Source organism: Nymphalis io, chromosome 2, assembly GCF_905147045.1.
Source record: "Nymphalis io chromosome 2, ilAglIoxx1.1, whole genome shotgun sequence".
NCBI lineage: Eukaryota > Metazoa > Arthropoda > Insecta > Lepidoptera > Nymphalidae > Nymphalis > Nymphalis io.
Genome location: NC_065889.1, coordinates 238,994 through 258,958, shown reverse-complemented (window position 1 = coordinate 258,958; position 19,965 = coordinate 238,994). Strand labels below are relative to the sequence as shown.

At 37.5% G+C, this 19,965-nt stretch overlaps 1 protein-coding gene across 2 annotated transcripts in view; it reads right to left on the bottom strand.

Moving 5' to 3' along the window:
• Positions 1-3,431: 3,431 nt before the first annotated feature.
• The window catches only part of LOC126778162 (FMRFamide receptor-like), a 100,590-nt gene continuing 84,056 nt past the window's right edge, over positions 3,432-19,965 (bottom strand). For both annotated transcript variants that reach the window (XM_050501607.1, XM_050501616.1), the window contains one exon: positions 3,432-5,223. In XM_050501607.1, the coding sequence (XP_050357564.1) occupies positions 3,899-5,152 (1,254 nt within the window). In that variant the 5' untranslated portion in view covers positions 5,153-5,223 and the 3' untranslated portion in view covers positions 3,432-3,898. The remainder of the gene's footprint in view (positions 5,224-19,965) is intronic.

Below are 19,965 nucleotides of genomic sequence, written 5' to 3'. Positions count from 1 at the left end.
ACATGTCTGTTTGTCCTGAGTCTGGGTGTAATTATCTATATAAGTATGTATTTACAAAAGAAAAGTAGTATATGTAGTATATCAGTTGTCTGGTTTCCATGGCACAAGCTCTGCTTAATTTGGAATCAGATGGCCGTGTGTGAATAAAGTCCCAGGATATTATTATTATTATTATTAAATCAGCCTCCTACCTATCCTCTTTATGAGAGTGTGACGTTCTATTTACCCTTTTATTGGCTTGAGACACTAGAAAAAAATAGTCTAGCTAAATATAGAATATTATATTATAATTCAAACAACAGCAAGCAATATAATTTTCAACTGTTTTAAAACATATTAATATCTAAAACTAAGGTTTTGTTGAGACAATAGTATAATTATATTTAATAGCGATTATGCAAGAATGATAAGGGAAAAAGTCAATGCATTAATATGAAAAGGAATAATACTAAGATTCAGTATGAACATGTTTTTGGGAAATAAGGAGCGTGTCGTATAAAGTTACCTTCCGATATTTACAAGATATCAAGTTAGTTATCTTGACTACAGTCATCAGTCAAGTTTAAAAAAAAAAGACATTAACGCGCCCAACTAATGTTATTTGTCGCTTCAGCCGATCATTCGAATTGTGATTAATTATTTCCGAAGTTGTATTAAAGTAAAAAATGTGTATAATAAGTAATTAATATGATTATATTTTAAATTTACTTTTTTATGTTTTACGATTCTACGTCTATACTAATTATTGCTATAAAACATCACAGGGGCTATATTCAATACCGCGAAAAAAACTAGCTATTTTCTCATCGAGATTTTGTGGTTGGAGATCCCAATGAAGAGAAATGGTTGCCCTCAAAAGGGTATTTCTTCATTTAGTTCCAGGCTTAATAAAACCCCCGGACCCGCAAAATGGTGCCAATTACTTTCAAGATAACCCTTTCCTCTCAGAATTAATGCGAATGAAATAGTCCCCGGACTGATTGCTTTTAAAAACATTTTACGGGTTTTCTTGTTGTTAAGGAATTACAGTAACGCTTGTGATCAACGGACATATTTATGGAAGTTCAGTGAAAGACTCATCTAAAATATTTTACTTTAAATATAATCAATTACATTTATCGCATGGTCTGTATGGCGATAACACATATATTCGGCTCCAAAGTACCAACCTCGTTTTTTTAGCTGAAGTACTGGTGGTAGAGCTTTGTGTAAGCTCGTCTAGGTAGGTACCACCAACTCATCAGATATTCTACCGCAAAATAGCAGTACTTGGTAAGTGAGCCAGTGTAATTACAGGCACAAGGGACATAACATCTTAGTTCCCAAGGTTGGTGGCGCATTGGCGATGTAAGCGATGGTTGACATTTTTTACAATGCCAATGTCTATGGGCGTTGGTGACAACTTATCATCAGGTGGCCTATATGCTCGTTCACCTTCCTATTCTATAAAAAAAAGTCAATAAATGTTTTATAGAATGTGAACCGCCCGCAGCGGCACCGCCATTACATCCGAACTGACTCCACTCCACGAGCGTCGCGAGTAAACAGCTAAATAATCCAATGCATTGAGGCGGTAAAATTGTTACTATGCCGACGTCTGTTATGTAGGCACAGACTCTAAGATGTCGAAGACAAGAGTGGATTTATTCTTAAAAGTTTGACATAGACATATAAGAATGAGTTTAAGCATGGACTCACTTTATTACACGAAAATGTGCAGCTCTATTGTGCTTTTTCCAGATCACTTACCTTACCAAACGGTTCAGCGCCTGTGTTTTTATTGTTATAAACTACATACCTATATTCCATTCTGTTCAGATAAAAAATCTCATAGTGTTAGATATATAGTAATTGTATTATAAACAAATTCAGCTTTTGCAGTGTAACAGTATAAGCCATAAAAGTATGAAGAGAATGGTGGGGACGAGGAATCGGGCTTGAGTTCCGGACAAACATTGGGTAGGTATCAAGTAGGTACTTTTCACCCTGAAGAGCCGCTTAATGAGTTTTTCGTAATAAATGCCTCGACATACGTTTCAGCTCGAGGAAACCTTTCTTTCTTTTATTATTCACTCCTTTGACGAAATAATACTACTCTTATAATATACAATACTTTTATATTTTGAGATAAGATTGAGACGTGTTAGAATTCAATAATTTAATTTTGTCAAATAATTTTTCGATACAAGTACATCGCGTGATTTTTTCAAACTACGTTTTACTCTGTTTTCGATTTTTTTTTCAACTCCCTCTAAAAGCTGCGTATTGAAAGCGAATTATATATATATATAAACACTTTGTTGTTGGGGCAATTATATATATATATATATATATATATATATATATATATATATATTTAGTTATTGTATTGTTTGTGGTCAGTACAAAACTGGACATTAATAATCGGACTAACAGTAACGTTCATAAAAAGTTAAATAATATAATAAGTATTGTCCTCCAGATCGATTTCGGCCACGGCGGCCAATCCCAAAAGAGATTAGCCAAATGCGCAGGACATATTATAGTGTACAAGTATGTGCGCACACAGGTTCGACAGAAAACTCAATAACTTTTAACTCGTCCGACCTAGGTGTTGAACCCAGGACCTCCGGGTCCGCGGCCTTACATCTAGCCATTAGATCAACGAGACAGTAACTAAGTATATTTTAATATGTTATTACTTAGCCCTGAGAAAGAAACTCAAAGGGATAAATATTTTTGATTTACGTGGTTATTACAATTTTAAATTTTATATAGAACTTGTTGTCTTGAATTTAAAGTAAGAAGCAATGTAACAAGTTATTAATTTAATTACGATAAAGAGACGTACACATCGCACCATCGATTAATTACCCGCCATATTGGCATAATCCTCGCTAAGACGTGTGTTGAAGATAAAGACAGGGAGTCGACGTTAGTACATGAATAAGGAAAACATGGGTGAACGAAACAGCCTCATCAATAATTAGGTATTACACTTTTCTCGACACTTAAGCTTAGTGTCACAACGATGGTCCAAGCAAACTCGACACCCTAGGCAAAAGTAACAAGACTAGCGTCTCGGAACAAAAAGTTAGCTACAATGTAAAACATAAATGTAATTTATTTAAGTAAGTAAGACAAGGAAGATATTTGTTGGTGACGTAAGTCTGAACGCACTCGTCCAGGCGGATGGCGCCTAGCGGTGCCAATTTTTTTAAGGATTACGCGTAATTCTTTATTTTTAATAGTTGAGAAATAACTACTCCGCATTAAAACAGTCAATCGAGTATTTTATGTTATTTTCAAATAAAGACAAGAACAACGAATTACTTTGAAAAGAGTTGGTATATATTTTTAGTACCGTTAGGAGTAGGTAACCGTAAAGTAAAGTACTAGTTTGCAAAATGGTAATATATAAATGTTTAGGGAAATAAAACAAATACCTGATAACGATATGATACATTAAATGATCTTTAATTAATTAATTAAGAACCATGTTGAACATGACACAATCACTTTATACCGTACAATATTGTTGCAGGTGCCCTCTCAGAGCATGGCTGCTGTCAATTATTTCAGAATATCTTATAAATATAATTGAATGCCTTATTTACATTTTATTATATACATACGTACACAGTTTTCGATAAAATTTTACAATTTCTTGTTGTCGTGTCTAATATCTTGTCAATTAAAAGTAAAGACCTTTGATTTGATAATAATTAGTTCACAGCATCTCAGCATAACAATATATATGACACATAATACAATAATTGTCTTTTAAGTTTCTTATGAACTACGATTCACTTTAATTTTGAAACATTCGTTGCCACTTCACTTTTTAACACTAGTGGAGGTAGTTTATCTTTTCAAGCGCATATCTTCAAAGTGAGCAAGGAATTTATGATTCACGGCGTCAGAAGTGAAGCCTCGAATTTCCGTTCCATCGTACTGCGGAAGGAGGTGCATCGGTGGAAGCGAGAGAGATGTCGGTAGAGGGCGTGGGTGCTGGGTAGTAGACGGTGGGAGCGGGCGAGGCTGCACGTCGAGGCCGGCTCATACGCGTCGAGCGCATCTCCGATCGTCGAAGAGTGCCGTTGCGCGCCAGCCGCAGCGACATGCGCTCCCCGCATGACGCAAACGAATCGTCCCTTGTATGCTCTGGCGAGTCCCGCAGCCCCCGTGGCCGAATTCGCCCCGCGCAAAAAATCTTGAGAAATACACGCTTGAACTTTTCTCCGAAAATAACATAGATCACGAAGTTGACGCTGCTGTTTATAGTCACGAGGAGATTACTCGTTTTTACCAGTGGATCGAGATTGTCGAAAGCATCTCCAAGAAATACTTCAAAAGCGTTGGTTACGAGCGGTAACAGATTGCAGAGAAAGAAAACTAGAACGACGACAAGCAACATAGTGGCTAGGCCTAGTTCACGGCGTTGCACGCGAGATAGTCGCGCTCGCTCTGCCTGCGCGCGATGTACTTGTCGAACGATGCAAGCGTTGAGGGCTGCTAAAGCGGAGAAAGGTACAATGTACATTACCACCAGGTACATCCAGTGTATGTACACCGCCACGTATCTATCGGTTCGGAAGTCCACATTTGCTCGAACACAGTATATTATTTCTTCGACTTCGGGGTCGCTCTCGGCTACAACTTCTGCCTCGAAGAACTTGGGCGCATTGTAGGCGAAAGCGAATGTTGCAGTACCGAGTACATACCAACGCGCTCGTGACGATGTGCAGAGTGCCTTCGCTCGAAAAGGATGACAAACAGCCACCCATCTCTCGACTGTTACTATCAGTGTGAGGTAGACTGACATCGTTTGGGCAACATTTGCCAACGGATAAGCGTAGGGTGTTAAATGAGGACATATGTGGTAATAATAGTATCTCAAAGCTCCCGTGTAAGGATATACAGCTGTGAGTCCGAAGAGAAGAATTGATGTGAATATAAGCACGGTGTCGCAGGCGGCGAGGCCAACGAGTAGGCAGTTGATGGAGGATCGCATCTGCGGGCGAGATAGTACTAGCACTGAGAGCGCATTGCCTAAGAGGCCGCCGGCACCAATCGCATTGAGGAGCACCCCGTGCACCACGAACCGGAACAGCTTGTCGGAGTCGGGCACGCCCACATCCGTGTCGCACTCGAGAGGCGCTGACCGGTTCATGTCGCCAGCGCACTGCTCTAATCGGCAACATTCTAGCGCACCGCGCCTCCTTGACAAACTGTCACGTCCATCTGTAATCAAGAGTAGAGAATGTTTAATTTATGTTTTAGAAAATTTCGTAACATATGGATAAAACTGTGAAATAAATTGTTAAATTGCTAAAAACATATACGAGTAAATTTAAACATAAGTGAAGTAAAAATATACGTAAGTAAATAATATTTAAGTAACATTTTTTTCTCTTCGGGGTACCTATAAAATCACTATAAAACACTATAAAATCTTCTTTCTATAAAAAATCAGTGACGAAAACCAAATCATATTTTGACGCATTAATTTTGATAGATAATCAAAATTAATCGCATTAATTTGATAGATATAAATAATCGTTCGTTATAAAAATGCAAAGATTTTCAGTTCTAGTAGTAATGATTGCTTTGGAATGTTCAGAAATTGTAACTTCGACGTTGCCAGGTAATGACTTGCCTCGTTTTGACATAGCCAAAGCCGGAAATGGTAAAGAATTACAGGTGAAGCTGCACAATGGAACGAGGTATAAATTCTTTCGGGACATGGACCCGGACCCCACTCTTGGCGGCACTTCAACGCGACGTGTGTTTGGAGGTTCCGCTGCCGATCTGAAGAATTTCAATGCAGTGTGTGCTCTTTTGGATCGTTACTGGGTCGTTCGCTGCACTGCAACTATTGTCACCCCTCACTGGGTCCTGACGGCAGCCCACTGCGTTACATCTCGTCTTGCTTACGTAAAATACAATACGCGCCGGCCAGCTTCAAACGACGGAAATGTTACAGCTGTTCATTTTCTTTACAAGCATCCTAAGTAAGTTCTAATTGACTTAAATATTTATATACTATATATTAATTTGCGATTTAATTGCACTACATTAATTCTGTCCATTTAATTATTATTACTATTTAGGTATGCAGTTGTCCAGAAGGATGAAGGTCGAGGCCTGGATGTGGTCGTGTTGCAAAATGATGTGGGATTGGTGCGTACGCGGGATGAGATGAAGCTTTCTTCTAATCCCAGGATACTCACTAGTTTACGATCAAACAATGCATTTGATTTGCATGACAAAGAAGTGCAGGTAATAAATAACAATAGTTTGTATTTTGTCGGTGTTCTAATATCTATTCCAACGTTCTTTCTAAGTTTAAATCAATCGTATTATTGACATAACGATACAAAATAAAAGATCTAAGCTCTAAAAAACAATATCTTGCTCAGCTTTGGTTGACACTGATTTCAAAAAGAACAGAAGTATTGCAAATATTTCAATGACAACAATTTTATAAACGAGATGACCTAACGGTTAGAACAAGTTAATCTTAACCGTAAATTGTGGGGTCACACCCAGATAAGCACTGCTGAATTTATTTTTTAATTTATGAGTTCGACCACATGAAAAATCATTGGCTGTGGTGAAAGAAAATGAAGCGAGGAAACCTGCATGTGTCGGATGTTAATCAGCCACAAACCCACATTGCGGTAGCGCGGTGGAGTAATCTCGATACCTTCTAAAAGGATTTTACGTTTTTGTTTTTTAACTGTATCATCGCAAATTAACTGTTTTAAAATTCTTAAAGTTAAATAGAGCCTATTATAAATATAGGTGCTCGGCTTCGGTCGCACGGAGAGGGCGGTATTGGGTGAAGAATTGTTTTCGGTGAAGCTGCGTCTGGTAGGATGTGAGCGGAGCGAATGGGTGTACTGCGTGTGCGGCGTCGCAAAAGTAGGATTGCCACGTGGTGTCTGTTCCGGGGACTCTGGCGGGCCCGTTTTGTACGAAGGCGTGCCGGTATATTTCATTTCTATTAAAACTTTCAATGTAGCTTATAAATATTTTCTACGTTTGGAAAATATTTGGTTTTTATGTTTTATAAAACTAATGTGTTAATTACCCTTAATTTAATTAATTATATTAAATCTTTTAAGGATAAGTTTTCTTAGGATCGGTTTTTAATTCTTTTAGTAAGCATAGAAAAACGTGCAACTTTCAATTCATTGTTATATTGATTTAACCTGAATTTTTTATTTATTAAACGTTTGTTATATTCATTTATAATTAGTGATTAGGGTGGTTTTCGTATAGTTTTCATATATATAATATTTTTCATGGACTCAATGACACTAATTCGTAATTATTCAGGTGGGGGTCACATCGATGGGCCCAGTGGAATGTGCACAGAACAGCGAAACACCACCAGCCGGTGCGACCAGCGTTTTCACGTCTCTTTATCAATACATTGACGTCATCAATACTACGATCACGGACACTGAAGCTAACCTGCGTTTGGGCAAAATATCGCACGCATCCATCATCATAAGCTGTCCTTGTCTAGTTATATTGCCTATTATAACCACTTTACTTATGTTTCCTTCACGATAAATTCATATATACATACATATGTTTCGTCTATAAACGTTATATATTTTAAAAATAAATAATTCTTTGTCCGAGTTGAATTTGATATTACTTGTAAAGTATTTTATTAAGTTCTGGTAGCAAAAACAAACATCGTCCGTAGATAAGATGTAATTTAGTCTGAGAGCAAAATTGAATGTTATCGCCTCTCGAAATAATTGACGTAAGATATGATTCAAGTTTGATGACATTTTATAGATTGTTAGTTTCTGAGGTTTGGCGCTCGTTATCTAAGTCCAGGCGCGTCGCGACGCGTGCTGATACGCTGCTGAGATGTGTATCCGGATTCTCGTAATAACCCTATTTTATTGTTTCTTTTGTGACGTTTATTTTGTTCTTAGGTCTATTATAGGTTGTAAAATAAATTTATTCGTCTTTATTTTTCAGTTAAATATTTCATTAAAAGTTTAAATAATCAAAAATGAATAAAAATAGGAGCCGAGATGGCTCAGTGGTCAGAACGCGTTAATCTTAACCGATGATCGTGGGTTCAAACCTGGGCAAGCACCACTGAATTTTCATGTGCTTAATTTGTGATTATAATTCATCTCGTGCTATACGATGAAGGAAAACATCGTGAGGAAACCTGCATGTGTCTAATTTCACTGAAATTCTGCCACATGTGTATTTCACCAACCCGCATTGGAGTAGCGTAGTGGAATAAGCTCCATACCTTCTCCTCAAAAAGGGAGAGCAGGCCTTAGCCCAGGATTGGGACATTCACAGGTTGTTACTGTACTGTACTGTATAATCAAAAATATTTTTATATTATGCCCCGCAATTTAATATTGACCAGAGCTCCATTGTTACTTAATATAAAATTTTGACAACAACTTAATAACCTAACTATCCATCATTAACCTTTCCTTGACTTGCCAATCGAATACGTAAATGCCTAGAAGACTTGTATGGTCGAGCAGATACAGTCTACTAATAATGACGTCAACCAGGCCGCGAGACTAGCGTCACGCTAGCATGCGAAAGCGATCCCGTGGCGCTCCTCGTTAAGACGGAAAGGGTACCGCTGGTTTTTAGTGAGTATTCCGATGTCTGGGGCGTACTCGGCGCCTCGGACACCGGCGAGCCCCACATACCCCCCACTCTTTCCTGTGGGAGAAACGCGTGACGCGTTTTTCCAGCGTTAAAAAAAATGCCGCGAGACTTAGAGAGTAGCCGAAAAGTTTCAAAACAGTCAATGTACAATTTTGCTAAATGACACACTGCTCGCTATCATAAATAAATCTTATATTTGACTATAAAATAAATAAATAAATATTACAATTTAATGACATACTACTCGCATAAAACATAATTTAGGAAAACACGTTACATTTGATGTCAAATAAATCCGACAATTGTATCTAATGATTATTATGATTTACTTAATATATTTAATACTACTGGTGGTAGGGCTTTGTGCAAGCTCGTCTGGGTAGGTACCACCCACTCATCAGATATTCTACCGCAAAACAGCAATACTTGATATTGTTGTGTTCCGGTTTGAAGGGTGAGTGAGCCAGTGTAATTACAGGCACAAGGGACATAAAATCTTAGTTCCCAAGGTTGGTGGCGCATTGGATATGTAAGCGATGGTTGACATTTCTTACAATGCTAATGTCTAAGAGCGTTGGTGACCACTTACCATCAGGTGGCCCATATGCTCGTCCGCCTTCCTTTTCTATAAAAAAAAAAAAATGTATATTTCAGTTAAAACGTAGTGATTCTATTCGCTTTGATTTTAATTTTATTTTTTACGTTTTTTACGTTTAATGTAATAAGTTTAAAAAGGCTTCCATCTTTTGTAATGATTAAATAATTATTAAAAAAACAATTACCTTTGGATAGCACAATTTTAAAATTATAATGGGTTTGATTTCATGGTAATTAATAGCATTTCGGTTCAAGTGTTACAATGAATAACGAACCGTTAAACGATAAAATTAGTTAAAACACGAGTCGTGTCTCCAACACATTCAGAAAATCTAAATACCTAGGATAGGTAATTAGGAGAAAAACATTTAAGTTTAGTTTACAAATTATAATAGATATTATCCAATTCTGCAACGTTTACTTTACAATAACAATTTTGTTTTTCTTCTATGCAATAAAAATTTGCTTTAAGCACATTCGTACCGACCAGCAAAGAGAAGTTTCGTACATGTCAAGGCTTGAGATACTTAATCTATTCTTAATGTACATAAATGGCACCTTAGGCACTTGATAGTATTGTACATAAAATTATCTTATAAATATACATTTCGATATGATACAAAAGTGTCCCGGACGATACAACAAAAAAAAAACTCATTATTTAAAATCCCAGGCAATTGAAATCACGCGCAAATGTAGAATACGTCGCTTATGTCATGATGCGTTTTAAAACTAAATCAAAGTAAATAATGCTTATTATTAAAATGATTCCTCGTATATATCATTTCGACAAACTTAAGTCATATGACTATCTCGTTTGTCTAGTGGCTAATTACAAAGCTGCAGATAACTCGAAGGCTCTGAGATCAAGTCACACATATAGTCAGTACAAGATAAAATGCCAAGAAATCTCAGCCTGGAATTAGTGATAGAGATATATGAATAATTGCATTGTAAAGGCGTGAGGTGGGAGCATATTATCATCACACGAGCATAGCTGAAATTAGCTTCTGTTAAAAGTGTAAGCCTCAGTATATCCGATAAAGCGATGCTATATTTGTAATTATATTTAAACTGCAGATTTTGTCTCGAAAATGTAATAATAGCGAGGTTTTATTATTCATAAAAAGCCTTTCAACGAACGGAAAAAATCTAGGGGACTATTAGTGATCAAGACGCTGACGTCATTATCGTCGTTTCCTCGTTGAATAAACGAAATTGCTTGAGCTCGAACTACCATTTTGTTCTCTTCTCGTGAAACCTATATAGCATATTTTTTATTTCTAACGATAAGACATAAAACATTTGACTGCATATAAAGTTAACATATCTTTATATAGTTAACAAAAACATATTGATTTACAAATGATACAAAAACAAAATGGTTCTTTTTAAAATAAAGTGGTCGCCTGCCACTTCATTATTTATTTTGTAAAGCGGCGGTAATGACTACTTTTGAGTAAAACGAGTCGTTGTAGTCGCGTAATTGATGTAATTTACTAATTACATCACGTGGGGTTTTAATAAAAGATACATGGAGAAAAGATAATATAATCTGTAATTTTATGAAACTCATGTTCTTATTATTTGCTTCTTATTTAAATCCTTGAGAGATTTTTGATAAGCTACGATTACTCACGTGTCTTCATTTCAATTAACAAGGAGCGAGGTTTGTGGAATTTATCAGGATGAATATTCCGAAATACGTTGCATCTGTGACGCGTCTCGAACGTTTCACAAGTTTGCTAAGTTATAACAAGATGTGCGAATTGATATGTTTTGGAAGCAAAGTCAGATTTACTAATCTGAATAAATACTTAACGCGCATTGGTCGCTTATTGCGTCATCGGCTCCCATCGACCAATTATATTAAAGTTAAATTACTTCATCTGGCTTTGGTCAGCATTTCAGAAACTAACTAAACATAACTAAGTTATGTAAGCTAATACGATTAATTTACGATTACGATTCTTTTTTGTAGACGACCACATACACATATTAAACCAAATAGCAAGAAAGACTGAAGCGTTGACAAATTATTGAGAAAACATACATAAACGGTTTTATTAATTATATTAGTTATTATAAATATATCTTATCTATGTAGTTTGTCTTAAGCCTCGAAATGGAGGAAATTAGAAAAGGTTAATGCTTAATAACAACGCATCCGGTTTGGCATCATGTACGGGGATGATTGCCTTTTATCTATTTATAGGTGGATTTTCATAATCCAGCTTTTGATCGTAGAGGGCTTATGAATGTAAGGGAAACATTATCGTTATATCGTTATTAAGTTAGTAATTATTTCATAATTACTAACTTCGTATAGACTTAGAAAACATCAAAAAGAAAAAAATCATTTTCAGTAAAAATAAAAACTTAAGGAGTGCGCCCAAAGCTAGTAAAATTTTAATTCGACCCAAGTGTCCATTACACGCCTCTCTCAATCTCTCAATCACGGCGGTCAATCTCAAGAGAGATTAGCCAACTGCGCAGGAGCTATTATAGTGCACAAGTGTATGCGTAAACACAGGTGCACTTTCTATTCCCTAACTCTCATAATGCGATAGGACGGTAATCCGACATGACCGCTTAGGCGCAACACCAACGGCTTTACGACCTTTCTGGGGCATGGGAGGTGACCTTACTTCCAAGTTTCAGATTTCGGCCTATTATGAGAATTTTCGACAGAAAAGCCCAATAACTTTTATTGGCTCGACCTGGGATTTGAGCTCGGGACCTCGGGGTCTGCAGCCTTATATGTAGCCACTAGAACAACGAGGCAGTCTAACGACTGATACAACCTTGTTCTGTTTAACTGATTTTCGCGTTGCACGTGTTTTACAAATTATTCTGAAGAATGTAGTGGTTATTTTAACCATAATATGATAAATAATTCAAAGCGTTTTAAATATATCCGTATTCCTCTTGTCTCCACAGCGCCGCTGTGACTGATTTAAGAAACAAATATATGTTTTAAGTATGGGTGACATGAGACAGGCGATGTGGTTTTTCGCGGAGAGAAAGTGTAGTAAACGCCAACAGCCTTGTTGCGTTATAATAATAGAACAAAAAAATCCCTAGTGATAGACTTAAGTTGTTTGTAAATATAATTAAATATGCAGTTTTTTACTTGATTACCTACACATATACATAGTATTACGAGTATGAATCAGAAAAATGAAAAGATTAGCGGACAAATCATGATTTTTTCTATCGAGAAAAAAATTATGATTTTATGTTTTTGATTAGACCTTGAAAATTGAACATATAATGTAGTTTACATAAAATAATTTAATTTTAACTTTGAACTGGATATAACCATAAAATCAAATAATATATTCGCAATTTTGCTTTATACTTATACCTTAAAAGTAGTATTATGAAAGATTACAATATTGAAGCTCTAAAATTAGATGCAATATCATATTCATATAAGATATTGCATCGATAGATAATAACCAAATGTTTACATATACATATTGGATGTATATAAGTTGTATATACATGGAGGGGAACACGTGAGCTGGTAAGGAATTCCATTTTTTGGAATTGCGACAAAGAAAGGAGTTGCCAAATTTCTTTGTTCGCGATGGAATTGATGTCACAGTAAGGCGGTGACATCGAGAACCAGCTCGCGTGGACTTAAGAAGGAAGGGGGAAGCAGGAATTAGAGAGAATAATTCCTCAGAGCACTCGCCGTGATACAGTCGATAGAAAGCGCTCAGTGCTGCTATCTCACGACGCAATTGTAAAGGTTCAAGGGTGTTTGTGACCTTTACGTCGCCAATAATGCGTACGGCACGTCGCTGCAACCGGTCCAAGGCCTCAAGAAGGTACTTAGCGGAGCCATCCCAAAGGTGCGAGCAATATTCCACGCAAGACCGTACCTGTGTTTTGTACAGCAGGCACAGTTGTTGTGGCGTGAAAAAGCGCCGCACCTTGTTCAGAACTCCGAGTTTCCGTGAAGCTGTTTTTATAACAGCCTCGATGTAATCCCTTGGACTAAGGTCGTAGCGAACGTCAATCCCCAGCATGGCGATTTTGCTTTGCATCACCAGCGGAGTACCACAGAGGGAGGGAAGAGGGGAAAATGTTGACTTTTTCGCCGTGAGAGCGCATACCTGTGTTTTCTTGGCATTAAACTCAACAAGATTATCAGAGCCCCATTTGGCGATGAGCTCTAACGTCCTATCGAGTTCAATGACAAGATTCTTCCGCCTCTCCTCAGTTTCCGCTCGCCCAGCCACTGCGCGTCCGTGGTATCCACCATGCACTGTACTATCGTCTGCATAGCAATGTATGTTCCCAAGAGAGAGCATATCATTGATATGCAAAAGAAAGAGTGTGGGAGATAGCACAGATCCCTGGGGGACCCCAGCATTCACTACATAGAATCGTGAAGCGCAACCATCAACTAAAACACGAAGGCTACGCTTGTGTAGGAAGCTGGCAATCCAGGTGCATAGCTGAGCAGGCAGACCATATGCCGGCAGCTTGGAGAGAAGACTTCTGTGCCAGACCCTGTCGAAAGCCTTGGAGATATCGAGGCTGACAACCAACGATTCTCCATGCTTGTCGATAGCTTCACCCCAGAGGTGCGTTACGTACGCTAGAAGATCACCTGTGGACCGTTTTGGTCGAAACCCGTATTGACGATCATTAATTAAAGAGTGATCTTCTAGGTAATGGATCAGTTGGTTGTTTAAAATCCGTTCCATCACCTTACAAAGTACTGAGGTGATAGCTATTGGCCGATAATTTGCCGGGTCAGACCGATCCCCTTTTTTGGGAACCGCTTGCACATTAGCTCTTCTCCAAGCCTCCGGCACACTTCCCGAAGAGAGAGAAAGTTGGAACAGGCGCGTTAACACAGGAGACAGCTCCGCTGCGCACTTCTTCAGCACTATGGCTGGTATTCCATCGGGACCGCTAGCTTTCCGTACATCAAGTGATTGCAGCTCCGCACGCACATCACGTTGCCTGATTTTAATGTCAGGCATCGTATGGCCACATGCAGGTATTGTAGGTGCCAGTGCACTACAATCATCGATGACGGAATTGTCGGCAAAGAGTTTAGCCAGGAGATCAGCTTGCTCTTGCGGACTGTGAGCTAGCGATCCGTCCGGTTTTCTGAGCGGTGGCAGCGAAGGTTAGCAGAAATTGTTTTTCACAGACTTGGTCAGACGCCAGAAGCTACGGGAGCCCCTAGGATGCGAAACAAGGTCATGACCAATCTGTACAATGCGCTGTGCATCCGCTCTCGTGTATGCCTTTCTACAGGACTTGGAATTTTTATTATAGTTTGCTTTCAGTGAGTCAATGTTAGATGCCCCGCTAATGCAGCCGTTGATCCACTTGCGATATGCCGCCTGCTTAGCTGATACAGCATCGGCACATTCACGAGTGAACCAACGGTTACGCGTACTCCTACTGACGAGATCTGAGCTAGGAATGTAGTATTCCATTCCCAGCATGATCTCGCCAGCAACAGCAGCGGCACTAGCTGTCGGGTCATTCCCACTGAAGCAACGTTCCTTCCAAGGGACCGACGCATAGTAATCGCGCATACCGTCCCAATTCGCCGACTTATAGTGCCAAACGCGACGTTTGCATACCGCTAGTGGCGGCAGCTTGGCCTGTGGCACTCTGGTAGAAATAAGGCTGTGATCCGAAGAGCTAAGAGGAGCCTGAACCACAACCTGATATTCCACCGGGTGAGAAGTCAGCAGAAGGTCCAGTAGAGAAGGTGCTTGCCCATCAATGTCTGGGATCCTGGTGGGCTGATCAACCAGTTGGGTCAAGTCATGTGTGAGAGCAAAAGCATGAGCAGTCCTTCCAGCATGGTCAGTTTTGAGGGATTTCAACCAGGATTCGTGGTGAGCATTAAAGTCCCCCAAAAACACCAATTCCGCGTTAGGAAATTGCTCTTGCGCAGCATCTGCCACCCGACTAAGATGGTCAAATAATCGGCTTGTCTCCAAGTCACCATTGTGGGATCTGTAGAGGCACACGTAGACTCGGCTCTGACGAACCAGGTCCACACGTACCACCAACATGGAGAAGGAGGGGTCCTCCAAGCAGCGCAGTCGGTGACAGCAAACATCCGTCCTGACGAACAAGCATACTCCGGCTTTCGCTTTGAAGGATTCTTCAAGCGTGTAGCCGGGATAATTAAGGTAGCTGGTATCGGCAGGACGGAGTATTTGTGTCTCCGTGAGAAACAACATTGCTGGCCGTGCTGTCTCGAGATGGTGGTGGACAGCGTATTATATTATATACATAAGCTAAATACAACTCATCAAGAGATCTAAGCTATTCGCCCGATTGACTTGAATTTTGTTACAGTTATTCTTCTCCGATATAGACGCTCACTAAGAACGGCTTTACGCAAATCATATGAAAAATATAATACATTTTTCTTCTTATTTACCCGTTCTAAGCCGGAACGATTACCGAATTATAATATAAAGTGTCCTTTAAATATAATTATAATGTTATGTACATTATAATTACACACCTATCATCATACTGTCCGTATGATGATACGTGTACCGTACGTCACATTTCAACATTTTACCGTCACGTCGGCTTGAATTTCGAGTGTAATATTTATTTCTTACAAAACAGCATTTCTGGGCTGTGTGTGTGTGAGCATAACAGACGTTACACGACACAGTTGCGGTGGGGCTCGTATCTCAGCTTGCAGGTCCTGTGAGGCTTACATTGGTTGTTTCACTTGCTCGCTTTAATTCCGAATTAATTTTGTATTCGGTTAAAATATAAGCATTGCATTGTTTATATTTTTTGGTAGAGCTTTTCCTTCTATTTTCAAAATGTATCGGACATAATATAACACTTTTTAAAATATTAACAAAACATTTTTTTTTGCTGTATGATATTATTTAAAGCAGCTGGGCAACCGAGCTTCGCTTGGCTCTAATACTTAGTTAAATTTTTTTGATAAATTTCGTGTTTTTGAGAACAGACCCATATTGATAATTTTATGTGTGTGTTAAATAGAAATATTTGGGGAGGCCTTGTTTATATATTAGATTAGAAATAATTGAATAGCTGGTAGATAAGAAATTTGGACAAAAATATTATTCTCTTTATTCTTGTTTCGTACGTCGTTTTAGAGTGCGATAATTTTCGTACTCCGGTTTCAGTATTAAAGCTTATTTTTTGAATGTGAGACAGTTAGTTAGCTATTATAATTCCTTTCTTGATAGAATGCAAAGTACTAATAATAATTAATTACAAATTATTTTTGGGTTCCTAATACCCCACATTCCACAAGACAATTTACTACTCTTCATTTTGAGTATTAAAAGTATAGCTCTTAGTTATACTTGTCTGTAAATATCACACCGCTGGTACAATGTCACACTTCTCGTCTCCTGACGAGGTGAATATAATGAATACTAAAAACAACTATAATTGTGAAAAAATAGTAGACTGAATTTTTAGCATTTATCCACAACTAGTTCTTTCGCTTATTTTCCCGAGGCCAGCTTCTGTGAACAGTCTCTTGAAATATGCAACGTGAGAACAGGCCGAATATCCGGCTATACGGTCAAACAACCATCTGTCTCAAACTACTCTTTATGCCTACACTCTTATAATCTTATCGGACAAATCGAACACGACCAAAAGGAGTTCAGGCGCAGAACGGAACAATAAACGTTGCCGATCTCCCTGGTACTAAAGGAGATGTAAACAAATCTAATAACTAGATATAAAAGCCATGGCATAGCCATAAAGGCTCGATCCGAAGTTTGAACCCAGGACCTCGAGATCTGCAGGTTTATAACCCAGCCACTCGAAAATTTGATTCGATGTAAAAGCTAACCTCTACAAACTTTTATGAAAACATAAAACGTAGGTCTATGTAATGGATTAGGTACAATAAGATGAGACAATGGACGATTACTCAGGAGGAGGAAACGAACGCGTCCGACATCTCTCGCTGTTTGGAATAAATTACGAGTAACACTCGAGATTCACTTCCGTGACTCTTTTGTTTTTACAACATGGCACGAAATTTTAACGTCATAGAAACTTTTATAGAAATATTCTTTTCCTTCATTTATAAAATTATTATTATTAAAAAAAAACTGTTTAACAGTTAAAGAAATTTATTTTAATATTTATTGTATTATTTTAATAAATTGTTATAATATTATAATTATTGAAAAATAAATTGAAATAAAATTTAAATGCGTCATTTCTTTTGTAAAAAAAAACAAAAAAAACTATTTTTATTAGTTTTTACGAAATATGTCTACTTTAAGTTCTGTCTGAATTATTCATTTCGCATTCATGTGCCTTCCTCATTTTTCAGATAAAAATAAGCAAAATACATTTAATTTCTTGCTTTTGAAAAATACTTTAAAATGCTCGCGAGGAAAACCAAATGAAAGTCTCTAACTGTTTTTAAATAAATAGAGATGGATCTACTTTGCTCCTGTTCGGATTTGACTTGACTCAGTTCGTGTTGAAACTTATTTTAAAAATGTAATTTAAGAGCCGAGATGGCTCAGTGTCTGCAATAAGTGAATTTTAATTTACGGGTTTAATTTGTACTTAGAATCAATCTCGTACTTGACAGTGAACAAATCTGTGAGAAAACCTGCCATATGTGTATCCACCGACCCGTACTGGAAAAGTTTATTGGATTAAGCATCAAAAAATCTCTCTAAGAGCAAAGGAGCCCTTCGTGTAGCGGTGGGACATTTACAGGCTACTTATCTTGTTTAACGTTTATTTTAATTTAAAGGAATTATTAAAATGTCATTATAACCTTATAATAACTGTAACTACTTCCTTCGTTTACACGCGTATATATAGTTTAGTCATACCCTATATGTCCTTGTGCATTCCATCCAATTTAGTTGAAACATTGCACAGTTGTAAAATTGTTCACAAAATTGCGTGAAAATATCTGGCAGTGTCATCTTTTGCGCATTTCGTATGGTTCGTAATATTGCACCCGCCCGACAAACACGCTTAAATTTTTTTAAGCCTCATCATACATATAAAAGTTGGTATTTACAATTTTAAGATTAAACAAACAAAAGGAAAACTTTGTTAAAGCATTAGGCATGTTCTGTTTGGTTTAGAACTTGAACTTCATATTTAATTTGTCTGTGCTTGATCATCTTCTAGAAGTTGCGGTTATTTCTGACTATGATATAGAGTTGATATTCATTAATATTATATCGCTTATCTTCTTAAGTAAAGTTTTCAAAAAGTAGATATTATTAATTTCAGATAAGGTTATTTCTCAAGAGAGAGATATGAAGAGTGTTTCTGTCAAAGTGAGTTATTCAATCATATTACCTCCATTGATAACAAAGAATGGTTATTTTTTGTCCACAGAATCTGAAAATATTACCTCTATTTTATAAAATTATTCTTAAAACGTTCGTTTCAACGAAAGCAAGAGAGAACAATTGTTGTCGCGACAAAAATAAACAAATAATAGTTCCACTAATCAAATTTGCCGAAGGTTCGTGACTTAATTATTGGAAATAATATATTAGTTAATGGAATTAATTACTCTCTATTTACAAATCGTGCTATTTTGAACTTTCAAATTAGTTTACTGTTGTTGATAGTATGAATTAGTCGAAGCTAACCTAATAAGAAACAGTCGAGTGTGCGAGTACGAGGTACGAATGGGAATAATTAATAGTCCAGTATTCGTGTAACTTGTCTAATGATAATACCTCAGGCTGTACGCAAGTCTGTATAATTATATAATCTTGTTAATTCCCATGCAAGGCTCTCTACAGAGAAGGACTTACAGAACAAAAGCAAAGTTCTGTAATTTCTTGGCAAAAGGCTTTGTAGCTACGGTGAGTTCCTAGGACAGTAACGAGTTATTTACGGTGAATTTATTAAATATAATATAATATAATCTGTGTATGTGTTGTGGAAACTGATCGGATTTTTGGGATAAATATTGCTTCTCTAAAGATTTGCTGTACTTGTTTTAATTTTCTCTTAAATATTTTATTTAATTAAATATTTCTCACAGAATTACTATTATAATGTACTCTTAACCAGCCTGAAGTGAAGCGTGGGTGGTATTAAAGTGTCAGCTCACGTGACGTTATTCCGACATGACAGGAGAGATTTTAGACGCAGTATAAACGTGTTTTCCAAGGCACGGGAGTGTAAGCTTCGGGATGCCCACATACATCTTTAAATAGTTAACTGTATTAAAATTTATATTTCATCTCAATCAATGACGAGTTATGTACTAACAACGCCGCTGTGTTTTCTGTGTGTTTTTTTTAAATATTTATTTATTGAATAGGTAGGTGAACGAGCATATGGGCCAACTGATGGTAAGTGGTCACCAATGCCCATAGACATTGGCATTGTAATAAATGTTAGCCATCGCTTACATCGACAATGCTCCACCAACCTTGGGAACTACGATGTTATGTTCCATGTGCCTGTAGTTACAATGGCTCACTCACCCTTATTACAGCAGGAACATAACAATATCAAGTACTGATGTTTTGTGGTAGAATATCTGATGAGCGGGTGGTAACTACCTAGCAAGCTTGCACAAAGCCCATTAGTACCATTAATAATGTTAACATGTGAATAAGGATAGTATATTCTTGGTTGTAAGGCTTTGTGCAAGCTTGTCTGGATAGGTACCACCCACTCATTACATATTTTACCGCCGAACAGCAATAC